The following is a 14,897-nucleotide window of genomic DNA, read 5'->3' on the forward strand; positions in this document are numbered from 1 at the left end:
CACCCTGTGATATTCTTCTTAATATTCCAAGGCCGAGAGGTTGATATTACTCCCAGTATCGCAGACACTGTAGACCCCCGTGTGATACTCTTCCTGATATCCGGAAGGGGAGAAGATGGTATTAATCCCCATATCGCAGGAGGTGAACACTCACTCTGTGATATCTTTCCTAATATGCAGGGGGAGAGAGGATAATATTGTTCCCAATATTGTAGAAGATGTACATGCCCCCCCTGTGATATTGTCCTTAATATTCCAAGGCACAGAAGATGATGTTACTCCCAATATCGCAGAAAGTGTATACCCCCCAGTGATGTTGTTCCCATGATCCAGGGGAAGGGGATGATATTACTTTCAATATCGCAGGGGGTGTACATGCCCCTGGTGATACTGTTCCTAATTTCCACCTGGGAGAGGATGATATTACTCCCAGTATCGCAAGGGTTATAAACACTCCTATATTGTTCCTAATATCCAGGCGGGGAGAGGATGATATTCCTCCCTATATTGCAGAGGGTGTACACCCGTCTTTGATACTGTTCGTAATGTCTAGAGGGGGAGATGATATTACTCACAAAATCGTAAACACGCTGTGTGTCCACCGTGGATCCTAATATCCAGGGAGGGATATTACTCCCCAAGTCGCGGGGGGTGTCCACCCCGCCTGTCACATTGTTTCTTATACCCAGGGAGGAGAGGATGATATCGCTACCAATATCGAAGAAGTGTACACGCCTCCTGTGATATGGTTCCTAATATCCACGTTGGGAGAGGATGATATTACTCTCAATATCACAGGGGTTGTCCATCCCGCCTGTGATATTGTTCCTACTATCCAGAAAAAGAGAGAATGATATTACTCCCAATAGTGCAGGGGTTGTCCTCCACCCGCCATGTGATATTGTTCTCAAGAGCTAAAGGAAGAGAAAATAATATTCTTCTTTGTACTGCAGGGAGTGTACACCCAACTGTGATATTGTGAGGCACCCCCCACGATATGGGGAGTAATAGCCACCCCCTCTCCCCCCTGGCTATTACGATCCATGGTGGACTCAGCCTGTTTACGATAGTATAATATCATCTGCCCCTCTGGAAATTATAAACTCTTTCACAGACGGGTGTACACCCTCAGTGTGTACACCCTCAGAGAGTGTACACCTGTCTGTATTGGGAGTAATATCATCCTCTTCCTCCCTGAATATTAAGAATAGTATCCCAGGAGTGTTTCTACTCCCTGCGATATTGGGTGTCATAGCCTCCTCTCCCACGTGGAAATTAGAAACAATATAACTGGAGGTGTGTACGCCTTCTGTGATATTTAAAGTAATATCATCCTCTTCCCTCCAGGATTATGGGAACAATATCCCTGGGGGGTGTACACTTTGTGCCATATATGTAGTAATACACCCTCCGCCTTGGAACATTATGAAAGACCATCTCACATGGGGGTGTACAACCCTTGCTGCGATATTGGGAATGAGATTATCCTCTTTCGCCCCTGCATATTTGGAAAAATGTCAGAGTGAGTGTACCCCTCCTGTGATATGGGGATGAATATCCTCCTCTTCTTTTCTGGATATTAGAAATAATATCACACGGGGGTTTGCACTTTCTTCGATATCTGGAGTCATGTCATCCTCTCCTGTTTTAAATGGCAAGAACAATATCTCGGGGGGATGTACACCCCTTGCCATATTGGGAGTAATATTACGCTCTCCCCCCCTTGATATTAGGAACAAAATCCCAGCGTGGGTGTACAGCTCCTACTGTATGGAAAGTCATACCGTCCTCTCCCTTCCTGGATTTTAGGAACAATATCACAGGGCCGGTGTACACAGCCTGCGATTTTTTAGCCACTAAAAATCTTTAAAAAAAAAAAGTTTTATTAGTTCTTTATGGTCAGGAAGGAAGATTACTTCTTTAAATATAACTAAAGCTCTGGCACTCTCTAGTGGTTAGAGAATCTAAAATATTGTTCTACATGAGCGTATACTTTACTTCTTCCTTTAGTTTTATGAATTAGACATAACCTAGGTACACTGCCCCACATGAAGAAGGCTTGTCTAGTGGCAAAATAATGAAATCAGAAATTCTGCATTTACTGATGCTTTCATACCTCTAGACTAGAAGCACTGAGATACAGTGTTGTTGGATTCTGTGAAGGCATTTTCTTAGCTATTACCAGATGAACTAAATTAAGAAATGTTAACTGTAAAAACTCAGACAAACCAAACCTGCTGGGTGAGGGAATTCCTGTCTCTAATGCTTCCGATAGCCCATTTGACTTATAAGAGTAGATTTGAGACCTTTATAAATTTAAATTCAAAAAGAGAACTAAGGAATAGACCCTTGATTTGCAACTAGACAGATCTGGGCTCAAATCCAGCTCATGCCATTTGGTCAAGTATTCAGCTCCAAGCCTCAGCTCCTCATGTAGCATCAGGCTGGTGATAATCACCCTCCAAAGAGTCATTAATGACTTGAAGTGAGAAGGAGATGGAAAACATAGCCCCCAAACTGGCAGCAAAGAGTATTAATAAAAGGAAGACTATTACTGAGAAGAGTCTAGGCTAAGGAAAGGATTACTTTTCTTCAGCTAATAGGATCACAGGTTAGCTTGATTAAAGTCTCTCAAACTATTGGGCCCATTCTCCCTGCCTAAAATCCAAACTCCCCTATTAATTCCCAACACTTAAAATTCAGAGTCCCCTAATAATCACACAGTATTCATACTGACTTGTTCACTCTTTTTATTTTTACAAAGCATGGCAAAATGAGGAAACCACTGACAGGTGAAGAATCTGTACAACGGAAAACCACCTTGACCATCTCATGATTTTATACAAGAATCGGAGGTAAGTTGTTCCTTTAAAGTGATTTTGTCATAAAAGAGTCATGTGAAATAACTCTCATGATGGAGGAAAGGAAAGAAATGAAATCAACATTCATGGTTATTTAAAATGACTTAAAAGCTAAGCATAATATACATAGTAACTCCTTTTCCGAGTATAAAAATAGTGCCAGAAACTATATTTGTTCAAATATATTGAAAAGGTATAAGAATACAAATAGATATTAACAGTGGCTAGTGATGCCTCATAAGGTTTTCTTTTCTTAAACTGTAATATAAATTTATATGTTCAACTATTTACATTGCTTTCAACAACATTCATTAAGATATGTTTACACAGGCTTTTAGTAAGTATATGGAATGGTAAAGTGAGCTTTAATACTTTCTTCTTTGCTCTCTGTAGCAGAGCAGAAGGGGTCCAAAACCATGCACAATTTAACAGTCCTGAAGAACTGTGTAATCTTTACCTGGCTAGCATATGGAAAAAATAAACTATATACAAGAATACAAAACTCCTAAAGTGTTCTTCAACTATCAACCGGTTAACTAATTCATATTTGCAAGAAGACAGGATGTTTGTTCACTGGTAGATTCTTGGTAAGTTTCAGGTAAAGAAGGTACATAAAATATATGTTATTGATGAAAATGGAAGTGATGCAGTATACCCCATGTTCTCAGGTTAAATCGGCAGTATCAGAAGCTAAGTCTCTTCTCCAGGACCTCCTTCAGGGACTGTGAGCTCCTTGAGGTCACTGCTCTGTCTCCACAGCTGAGCACAGTACCTAACATGTGGCAGGACTCAATAAAAGGCGGGTCAATGTATTTCTGACACAAAACAATTAAATTGTGCCACCTTATTTTGACTACAGTTATTCATAAGAGAGGATAATGATGACTTTTTTATCCTCTCATTTTAAATCAATCTTGTAAACAAAAGACAATTGCCTGTGATAGCCTGTTAAGTTTTAGGAGTACAATCTGGTGAAAAACACAGAAAAAAAACTGTAAATCAAATTGGAACAGGTCTAGTATTTGTTTGCTATGCTGAAAATAAAGGCACTTCACTGCTAGGCAAGAATATATCTGTGACTGAACAGTTTTCTCCAAGAATCCAATATTTCCAGTATATTTTCATATACTTTCTTATCTCTAATACTCCTATTAAATGAAACTATTCTTCAAAATTAAAAGACAGTGATGACAACATCATCATCCTGGGTTTGTACCTTGAAGCAATGTACTCAATGAGCTCTAAATCTCACATTCACTAGTGATCTGCAAGTGAAGCTGAATAAATATATTCTCTTTGTTCAGTCTTGGAAACTCAACATTAGAAATGACACATGGGAATAGATCACCTTCTCTCTACACTAATATCCCATTTCTGACAGTGGTCTCCACCGCCCATTGGGCTTATAAAGTAGCTGCCTTCTGTGACAATTTGCTTTGAAGACAAAGGCTTTGCTCAAACATAACTCCTTTAAAAAAAGCATAACTTGTTTAGGCACACAGAGGTTAAGTGACTTACATAAATCCTCCCAGGATTGTGATTGGCACAGTCTAATCTACTGAAAAACATAAGGCCAGGCAATTACATAGGTATTTTTTAACAAGTTAGTAAAATAGTGGGGTCTTTTCTGGCTAAAAATTGAAATTAAATGGTATCATGTTACTCTCTTATAACTAAACAAACAAAAAATCTAGAACAAGTACTTCGTGCTAGTTATGGGTAATGTAAATATAGAGTAAGGTGAAGGAGGACTACATGTATATATTTCCAACTTGAGAAGATACTGGAAAGGAAATTAAAAATTATTTGAACCAATTAACCAGCCCTAAAGAAGTATTCTTCTTTGTATGAACTGAAATATCCAACAATAAAATAAAATAGGCATTGCCCAGCTTCCTTTAATGTCTAAACTAGTAAAGTAAAATAAACATTATTCAAAGGCAGACCAAACCATTTCTAATCTAAATATATCTTCTTGCATATTAAAATGACACACATACAAAGCCTCTAAACATGATCTACTATGTCTTTAAAAAATTTCTCAGTGACACATACTAGAGGGGACCAAACAAACTACTAAAGTATAAGTACATATTTTAGCATAACTGCTAAATCACAATGTAATAAAAAGGTTTATTAAAGATTGCTATTCTTTAAGCAATTTTTCTATACTAAGGATTTATGTATGCATGCATAAGTATACACATGTATGTATATATAGCTATTATTTTAGTGATAGTCTGTGTATTTTACATACCAGTGCCACCAAGGGGCAACCTTATAAATTTTATGTGTATGGCAAAAAAATAAAATATCCTGAAAATACAAGTATACAATACATATAGCATTAAACAGTTGGTAACTTCCTAGGTTAACTTTTACCAAATACAAAATAACGGCAATACAATGGGGTTTGCTTCTATTTTTTGTGTTTTTTTTAACCAGAATGATAAAAATAAAACTGCATTATGTCAAGATATATATACACACTCAGAATTTTAAAAACTTAAGGAACATATTGAATTTTAGGCAAAATTTAGGGGAATTGGGACACAGATGGAAAACACATTTTGGTGAAAGGTCCTTGAGAATGCTGCATTACCATGTCCTTAAGAAATTTTCTATCCAAATTAGTGATAGAAACTCAAAACAAATATCTTTTTTTGTGGGTTGGAGGTAGAAATGAACAAATCAAGCAAATCTCTCCTTTCTACTCTCCCCAAATCCAAACATTCCTGCATATTTGAAATAAATTTTCCCTTCCTAGACCAGTTGCTTAATTCGTTATCTATTTCTCCAATATTGAATAAATGTGTATTTAGGGGCACACATGTAGAATATTAATCTACTTAAATGGGCTCAAATTCTAAGAAAATGTTAACTATACTAAATGTTATGGGAAGAAAATGCCATTGAATATGAATTAAGGGCCAGTGTTTAGCATTCACATCCAGAATTCTCTGGATCTCAGTTGACTTGTCCTATACATCAAAATATGGCAATTTTTCAATCACAATACTGCTAAATGTTATTCAGGCATAAAGTTTCTTACCCACTGTTCCTCAAATTCATTTTTGACCCTAGTATTGGCAATAGCCCTTTGCTATTTATATAATTAAAACTTTTCTTTAAATTTCAATTGACAGGAAAAAGAGTCATTTTGTACTCTCTTATCTATAGTCACGTCTCACTTCAGGTCAATGCTCCAATTGTCACTTTTATTTTGAAAAGAAAGCTCAGAAGGAAAAAAAAAAAACTCTTAGAGAGATCTTCTAACAGAACATTTTCTTCACTGACAGACATCCAAGGCCATTCCATTTCTAGATCACACTTATCCCTCAATCAAGTCAGTGACTGGATCATCTCCTAAGGTTTCACCTGCTTTGCATCAGGTAGGTGAGATGAAAGTGATTTTATGGGTAGCCTTTAGAAAAATGTACTGCACTGAAATGACAAAGTTCTCTCTGGTCTGTTCTCTCACAAAACAGCCAAGTCAATTAAATAATGTTTTCTTTACAATACAGTTTCATAGTACTTTCCGTTTGTTTCAGAGTGCCTTAACTTTTTAAAAAAGACATTGTTGACAAATACAATTATTCCTCCTTAAAATCCACTCAGCCACCATTTTTCACTATCCTGTAAAGCCTTTAAATGTCACAGAATGTATGTTAATTTGCTCCTAACCTACTTTTGAAAAAGGAAAGATTCCAAACAGTCTTGAAAAAATGGTAATTCAGAAAACACAAAAACCAATTATTTAAAATAGTCCCCAAGCAAAAAAACCTCAGTGCAAGAATACTGCTTACACTTTGCAGTACACGAAATATCACAATCAATGCTTTTATCAATGTGCTAACAGTGGATGTTGTTGATCCTTTCAGTTCAGTAGCATAAAACAAATATACAAAAAATATGTAATAGTCCTCTAAAAACATTCATGCTACACTCTCAAAAGTTGTGCAAAAATAAAAATACAGCAGTGGCAAAGTATATACCAAATACAGACACTATCCAGACAGTGTGTAAGAAACTAGGCATATTGCAGAACACACCGTCTCTGTAAACTTCAGCTCTGCATGAAATAGGCCCCTCAGTTCCGCTTGGCCTGGCCGCTTTCCCCATTAATCAGCATCTTCTCCTGCTGTTCTGCAAGGGCCTGCCATTTCTGCCTGTTCTTTCTGCAGCCATCTAGCAAAGGGAAACAATCCTCTGACACGTGGGTCAGGGCCTAAAGAAAAAAAACAAAGCAAACAGCTAGAGGGAAGCCAGGAAATACGCCCTCTCCCACAGGCCTGTTACAAAGGGCCACTCATTTCATGAGCAGACTCACTGCTGAAATTTTCACAAGCTGTGTGAGCACATACACAGATCATTTACACATGATTCTTCTAAAACACTACAGATAAGGAGTACATGCTGAGAGGCAGAGCAAACACACATTCCAAAATAACATTACTGTGCTAGGGAGGCAGATCTGTGTGGAATCCACTTTTAGGGGAAAAAAGCCATTTTGTTTCTATGTAGTACAGTTGGCTCTCCCTAAGTGTGACTGCATCAGGAGCTGCTTAGTTTTTGTGTTTTTCTAGGGAATGGTTTCATACAATGTACTTAAATAGGCTTTTATCCAGGATTATATTATAATAAAGATTCATAATTCGGTATGGCATTATTGTGTACCAATTATAGTGCCATAAATATTTAGCCACAAGAATGTTCATTTCAGATTTCTTCCTAATAGTGAAACACTTAAAATTACAAATACTCAACAATAGGTTGTCACTGGAAAATCCCCCACAGAATAAAAAAAAAAAGAACCCTCACAGAAACACATTTGATACATAAAATATGGATATAATGACATTATGGATTGCAAAAGGCAATTACTGAATTATTGTTAAATGAAAAGTATATGAAAATGTCATAAAGCATATACATTGATATGTTATCTATAGTTTTCTCTGGGTAGTGGATTGTAACTGGTTTTATTTTCCTTTTTGCTTCTCAGTAATTCTGATTTTTCTTTTTCTTCTTTTTTTTAAGGACAGGTTTCCACTCCCATTGCCCAGGCTGGAGTGCAGTCGTGTGGATCTCAGCTCACTGCAACCCCCTCCTCTCCTACTCAAGCAATTCTCCTGCCTCAGTCTTCTAAGTGGCTGGGACTACAAGCGCATGCCACCACACCTGGTTAATTTTTCTATTTTTTGTAGGGATGGGGTTTCACCATGTTGGCCAGGCTGGCCTCAAACTCCTGAGCTCAACTGATCCACCTGCCTTGGCCTCCCAAAGTAGTGCTGGGATTAGAGGTCTAAGCCACCATGCCCGACCTCTGATTTTTCTATAGTGAGAACATAACTATTTCTGTAATAATGTTAAAAATACATGTCAGTATCACATAGAATTTTCAACAGCAGATTCAAATAAAATGAATACTTGTATACATACATACATATATATAGTAGAAGGATAACATCTATAATAGGTGATGTGATTACTATGTTGACTGTATTTACAGGGATAGAGAAAAATCAAAAGAGCCATTAGTATTTTTAATGGAGAAACTCTTAATCCAATCAATAAGGAAAGCATCTGTTATGGAAAGAATGAGATGTCCAAGTGTTTGAAACAATGCTCTGAACACACTTCATACTTCTGAGGAAGAACTTTGAACAAAGGAGTAAACAAGTAGAATGCTGAGAAAAATGGGGAGACGACAGTGGCACATGACACCTGTTTTTTTTTTTTTTTGCCATCGTTCTTTTGGTATCTTTCCTTCCTTTCCCTGTCAGCCACAGTTCTTTATTAAATTCTTTTGATGGCGAGAACCCTGGAGTAGGAGTGAGAACTGGACTGTAGATGCACCTCTCCCACCAACCACCTGTTTGGGACAAATAATCTATCTCATTGGAAGATGAACTTTACAAGTTCAATTACTAAATCTGAAACATCTGGATTAGAAAATTTCTAGTTTTTTTTTTTTTTTCTGGTTTTGACATTCTATAACTCCATGACAAATGTTCTTTTTCCAAATAATTAAAACTTACAATAGTTCTCTGTTTAAACTTTCAAAGACAAAGACAATCTCTTCTTTCTGCATCTGAGTCATAAACATCTAAACTAATAAATTAGATGTTTTAGGGAGAATCCATTTGCCTACAATAACCACCCCCACATCCAAAAGCCAAGCCAGCAGATACGTGGAAATGGGAACCTGCAATATTCTACCTACCTCCTTTTAACCCTCAGAAAATTTTTACAACTAGAGTAAAGCCACATTATGACAATGAGGAAAAGTTGGATTACTTTTCTTTATTTAGGCTAAAATTTAGTTTTAAAAAAAGAATATGCTAACTCACAGTATATACAGTATTGTTCCTTGAGGGTAATACTGGCACATAATTCTTCTTAGCCTCCCCAAATCAATTTGTTGGAGATTAGCACATAGTAGGCACTCAATAGATATTAGTATGTGTTCCTTGTTCAGTACAAACATGTTCATCAGTAAAAGAAACCATACTAGTAATAATTTTATTTCTTGATTTAGAAGCAAAAAATAGGCACCTAATATTAATCTCTTCAATTTACTTTAGGTTCTAATTCATAACAGTCCAAGTTTAGCAAGTCTAGTAGTTTTCATATAAATACCTCATACAGTTGCAAGCAGATGGCGTCTATGAACCCAACTTGCATACTTGGGATTTTGTTTTTCTTCTCCCTGTTCATTAGATCCTGAAAATACAAATACAGACCAAACACACAGATGTGCATTTATTTAATTAGTTAGTTATTACTTTATTATTTTTGGGGATGGAGTCTCACTCTGTTGTCCAGGCTGGAGTGCAGTGGTGCCATCTCAGCTCACTGCAACCTCCACCTCCCAAGTTTAAGCTATTCTCCTGCCTCAGCCTCCTGAGTAGCTGGGATTACAGGTGTGTAGCACCAAGCCTGGCTAATTTTTTATTTTTAGTAGAGATGGGTTTCACCATGTTGGCTAGGCTGGTCTACAACTCCTGACCTCAAGTGATCTGACTGCTTTGGCCTCCCAAAGTGCTGGCATCACAGGCATGAGCCACTGTGTAGCATTTATTTAAAGAACACAATGAAAGCTGGCTCTAGAAAGGTGAATCAGTGGGTTAGCCTAGGAAGGTCAGATAGAAATTAATCCAAAAAAAAAAAAAAAAAAAAGAAAAGAAAACAGGAAAACTCTTATGTTTCATTTCAAGGAAATTCATTCCAAAAAACAGAAGTGGGTTGAGAGGAATCTTTACTTGTATTTGAGATGCATACTCTATGTAAAAAGGCAGTATGTATCAAAGACCTTTAAATACTGTTTGCCCTTCAACATGACAACTAGGAATTTGTGCTAACAAGATAATGAAGAATGAGGTTTAGTGGTTTATCAGTTCCCTTGGTGTAATGTTTGCAGTGTTCACTATTACAAACAGCACTGTGATAAACATCTATTATAGATGAAACACTGCTGTGAACACATTTCTGAGGAGAACTTTGAACAAAGGAGTAAACAGGTAGAATACTGAGAAAACTGGGGAGACGGTGGTGGCATGACATCTGGTCTTTTTTCCTCCATGTTTCTTTTGGTATCTCTCCTTCCTTTCCCTGTCAGCCACAGCTTCTTTATTACATTCTTTTGATGGCAGGAACCAAGGAGTAGGAGTGAAACATCTATGATGGATGTTTATCACAGTGCTGTTTGTAATAGTGAACATTGCAAACATTACACCAAGGGAAGTAGGTAAATTATGGTTACATCTATTTCATGTAATCATGATAGTACATAAGAATATTTGTTAAAATGAAAAGTGGTTTATAATACTTAAGCAGAAAAAACAAATTACAAAAAAACAGTGATACAATATGATGACCCCAAGTGTCTTTTTTATGCCTTTTATTGGTTTTGCTTTCTGTAATGAATATGTATAATTCTTCCAATGAGAAAAAAGTTTTAACAAATAAAATCAGAAATTGTGGTCCTAAGGAAAGATGCCATAGGACCATAAAAAGGAGTCTACAACTTTAAAACAATGCATTTGAATTCCTACGAACAAGGTTTCATACTTACAGTGGGTTCTATGTTGAGTTCTTTTCTCTCTCTGTCTCCTTGATCAAAAAATTCACTTGCTACAAGTTCTGCTATCTGAAATAAATAACAGACTCAGTTTTGACAATGAAAAGCATATCATTCTTTAAAACAGAGACTGTGAATGGAGGCCCTGTTAGGAGCTATATATCTCCATTTTATAGCAAATAAGCAGCAGCTTGATACCTGAAGACAAGTAGTCCACATCCAAAGCATGCTCTCTTGACTATTCCATTATACTCTTTTTCACTTAGGTATCTCTCTCTCTCTTTGGTAGCTTCCAACATTTTTCCCTTTTAATTTTATTTAAAAACGTTTTCTTCCTTCATTTATTTTCCCCCCATAAAACAGTATGTACAAGGATTTGATTCAGGAGAAAGAAAGGATATAAGAAGACACATTCTTCCCTCTTCTATTCTCTTCCTTGGTTAGAAAGAGGCATATAGTCCTGTTTATTATGTGGCAGGAAGGTAAGTAAAGATCACCTAAGTGCTTATGGTGTGTTGGCTTTGGCACATGGAGAATGAGTTTTTGATCTTGTTTTCTCGGCATGTCTGTTTCATGAGATGAGCCTGTAGGAAGAGTTACTAGGCTACCTGACTACGCAGCCCAGAGCCTTGACCAACAGCAGCCTGTCAACAATCCTAAATAGCACATTAAGGACTCAAAATGAAATCTTGAAAAAAAAAAAAAACACAGTATATATGTCACTGCGTGGACATCCATCACTTTTCTGAGCCTGTATTGCCTCTGCAAAACATTATAGCAGTTACTTAGTTAGAGGGAAGGATTTTTTTCTAGCCTCCTGGTAACAGGCTCCATTCAGAACCTTCTCGACATCTTATATCAATAATTCCTATATCTACAAGCCCCAGAAATCTCTATGTTCTACTTGTTAATGTCTATTTAGAGCTGAGGCATAGCCTAGAAGGCTAACCATAAGAAAAGTAATTTTGCTGCTTCTAATTTTCAAAGTAATTAAAGGGATGACCTTAAGAAACAAGCCAGAAGTATAAGTTATATCCCAAATCAAAAAATCTGAAATCTAAAATGCTGGTCCAATGAGCATTTCTGTAAGTGTCATGTCAGTACTCAAAATGCTTTGAATTTTGAGGCATTTTGGGTTTTTGAATTAGGTATGCTCAACCTATCATACTGAAATGAAAACTTATCAACAGCGATGTTTTTGCTGTGTTAATGTAGATGCTCTCTTTCTTAATATATCTTACAAATATTATGTGCAAATGCATCTTCTAAAAAGAAAAGCCTTTGTATGTCCAAATACTGGTTTTTAATACTACTTAAAAATTCCAAAAAAAATTTCCATACTTACTTCAGAAGCTACCTTTAAGAGTAAAAACTTAAAAAAAAATTATTTTATTTTAGATTTAGGGGGTATATGTGCATGTCTGGTATATATGTATATTGTGTATTGGTGGGGACTGGGCTTCTAGTATACCCATTACCCAAATAGTGAACATTGTACCCAACAGGTAGTTTTCCCCCCTTGTTCTCTTCCCACCTTTCCCCCTTTTGGAGTCCCCAGTATCTGTTATTTCCATCTTTATGTCCATATGTCCCACTGTTTGGCTCCCACTTATAAGTGAGAATGTGCAGTGTCTGATTTTCTGTTTCGAATTAGTTAGTTCATTAAGGATAATTGGCTTCCAGCTCTAATCATGTTGCTGCAAAGAACATGACTTGATTCTTTTTATGCCTGCATAGTATTCCATGGTGCATATGTACCACATGTTCTTTATCTAATCAACTGTTGATGGACACTTAGGTTAGTTCCATGACTTTGCTATGATATAATAAATGGTGCTGTGATGAACATATAAGTGTCTTTTTTATATAGTGATTTATTTTTCTTTAGGTAGATACCTAGTAGTGGGACTGCTGGGTAGGATGTTATTTTGACTTTTTAATTATTACTGTTATTGTCACTAAGCAACATACCCGTTGTTGAATAGGCCAGGGTTTTGTAATTGCAGAAAGATCACACGCTGTCATCAGCATTGCTCTGTTATGGAAAAGAGAAATCCAAAACTCCTATTTACTTTTGTGTTATTATATACCCTCAATAAATAGTTACTAATAAAAAAAAAGTTAAAACCCTCTAAACAATGGAAATGGCAGTTTATAAAGACCAAAGAAAAAGAAACAATTTATATGAAAGTCTAACTGATACAGTGAGAACAGAGCATCATTGTTTCAGTTTTCCTTTGAACTTTGGGAATTTGTCCTCAAACTGCCTCATTTAGCTCCAGATTGGCAGACTGAAAAATTACTAACCTTGGGTAAAATCTTGCCTGCTTTTATTATTTTTGTCACCTTAGTATTCCATTCTATATTTCATCACACCGTCACAGTATGATGAAAATACATTGATTACTAATAATTAACCATTAAAGTATAACATCAGGTATCATACTGATGAAAGTCTTATATCAGAAATCATAGTAGGTCATCCTAATTCACTCCACACACATGCTAACTTCTACATGATAAGACTTTGAACGATTAATCACATTTTTCAGCCTTTTCCTTTATTGTTTCTCCATGCTGAATTATAGTTAGGAAAGTTTTTTCACTCCTAGGTTATAGAAGAATCCACCTATACTTTTATTCAGTGCTTGTATGATTTAAGTCCCTACATTGAACTCTATGCTTCAGTTGGAATTTAAGTCTGTAGAGTAGATCCAATTTTGTCTTTTTCCATTTGGTTATCTACTCATCTCTCTCTTTCCTCCAGTCACTAGGAATGTTATCTTTATTACATACTATATGTCTTATGCAATTCTAGATTTTCTACTGTGTTCCACTGGTCTTCCACCAATATCAAACCTTTTCATCATAGAGACTTTATAGTACTGCTTCCATGTATGGACCCTGACTTCACTGCTCTACCTTTTCAGATTTTCTTTAAGAGAAGTAAACATTTTGAAGCTACATCTTACTTCTACAATAATTCCATTTTCAGCACTTCCATTACAATGAATTAGGAAAATGAATAAGGGAAACATATAGCCATATACTGATACTCTACCACATTTTAAAGGTTTTTCTAGAACATAGGAACAATTCATTCCCTTGGATTTGCAAATGCACTTCTTTTCAAGTAAATATTCGAATTTACTCTTTGTACAACCCTCTGGAAAAATCTGACAGGTTTTAAAATCATCATGTTATAACAAATAATTGCAATAAAAACTAACAGTGAGAAAAAATGGTGAGAAAATTAACTGGATAAAAAACTTCGGCTTTAAAGATAGTTAACCTACTTACAAAAACAACTCCTTTTGATGAGGATCTTCCAAATTGAATTGATTTTTTCTTATAAGTTCAAAAAATTCTCCTCGCCTCCTACAACGTTTAAAAAAAAATTGCTAGTTATAACAATTACCCGGGCTCTTATCCCTTTGTTCTACAAAGACTCATGGAGTAAATTTATGGTTAAAAAAAAACCTCTATTTTTTTCCCATCTTAGAACCCAGTATAAAAATCATCATTTACAAATCTTTAATACCTCACTTTCCCCCTTCTATCATTTGCTTCCGATGAAACATTAAATCTCACCTAATTTTTAACTATAGATCACAAATAGTGGTAATTTCAATTCTTGAATATTTGTTATTTTAAGAAAAATGAAACAGTATGAGTTAAAAATTTGATGCTGAGAATGATTTCAGATATTTTAAGTGTATGGCATAATCTATAGGTTTCAGTTTAACTATCATTTATTTCATGATAGAGGATAAAAAATATATAAAGTTGTGAAGTGCTTCTGAAGTAAATAAAGACTAGGTAAAGTTTAAAATAATATTTGTTATTTTTCAGTGAATATAATAATATTCGGTGTACAGTGAATACCTCTTACGTGCCCAGTATTGTTAAGCATTTTGAGAAGGCATAAGACAAAAATTTTTCTTTTTGCAGTG

The 14,897-nt window shown here is 35.9% G+C and overlaps 1 protein-coding gene and 1 long non-coding RNA gene across 5 annotated transcripts in view; one reads left to right on the plus strand and one right to left on the minus strand.

The window, feature by feature from the left end:
- Positions 1 to 8,678, plus strand: part of LOC106998477 (uncharacterized) — a 50,384-nt gene extending 41,706 nt beyond the window's left edge. For both annotated transcript variants that reach the window (XR_003729765.2, XR_013417288.1), the window contains exons 2-4: positions 2,765 to 2,855; positions 6,161 to 6,253; positions 7,902 to 8,678. This is a non-coding gene — a long non-coding RNA (uncharacterized LOC106998477). The remainder of the gene's footprint in view (positions 1 to 2,764; positions 2,856 to 6,160; positions 6,254 to 7,901) is intronic.
- PDE5A (phosphodiesterase 5A) overlaps positions 2,734 to 14,897 on the minus strand; it is a 129,752-nt gene continuing 117,588 nt past the window's right edge. For all 3 annotated transcript variants that reach the window (XM_001099652.5, XM_001099444.5, XM_001099553.5), the window contains exons 17-21: positions 14,245 to 14,322; positions 12,916 to 12,979; positions 10,939 to 11,013; positions 9,504 to 9,587; positions 2,734 to 7,089 (exon numbers count right to left, since the gene is read on the minus strand). In XM_001099652.5, the coding sequence (XP_001099652.2) occupies positions 6,952 to 7,089; positions 9,504 to 9,587; positions 10,939 to 11,013; positions 12,916 to 12,979; positions 14,245 to 14,322 (439 nt within the window). In that variant the 3' untranslated portion in view covers positions 2,734 to 6,951. The remainder of the gene's footprint in view (positions 7,090 to 9,503; positions 9,588 to 10,938; positions 11,014 to 12,915; positions 12,980 to 14,244; positions 14,323 to 14,897) is intronic.

This window comes from Macaca mulatta, chromosome 5 (genome assembly GCF_049350105.2).
Source record: "Macaca mulatta isolate MMU2019108-1 chromosome 5, T2T-MMU8v2.0, whole genome shotgun sequence".
NCBI lineage: Eukaryota > Metazoa > Chordata > Mammalia > Primates > Cercopithecidae > Macaca > Macaca mulatta.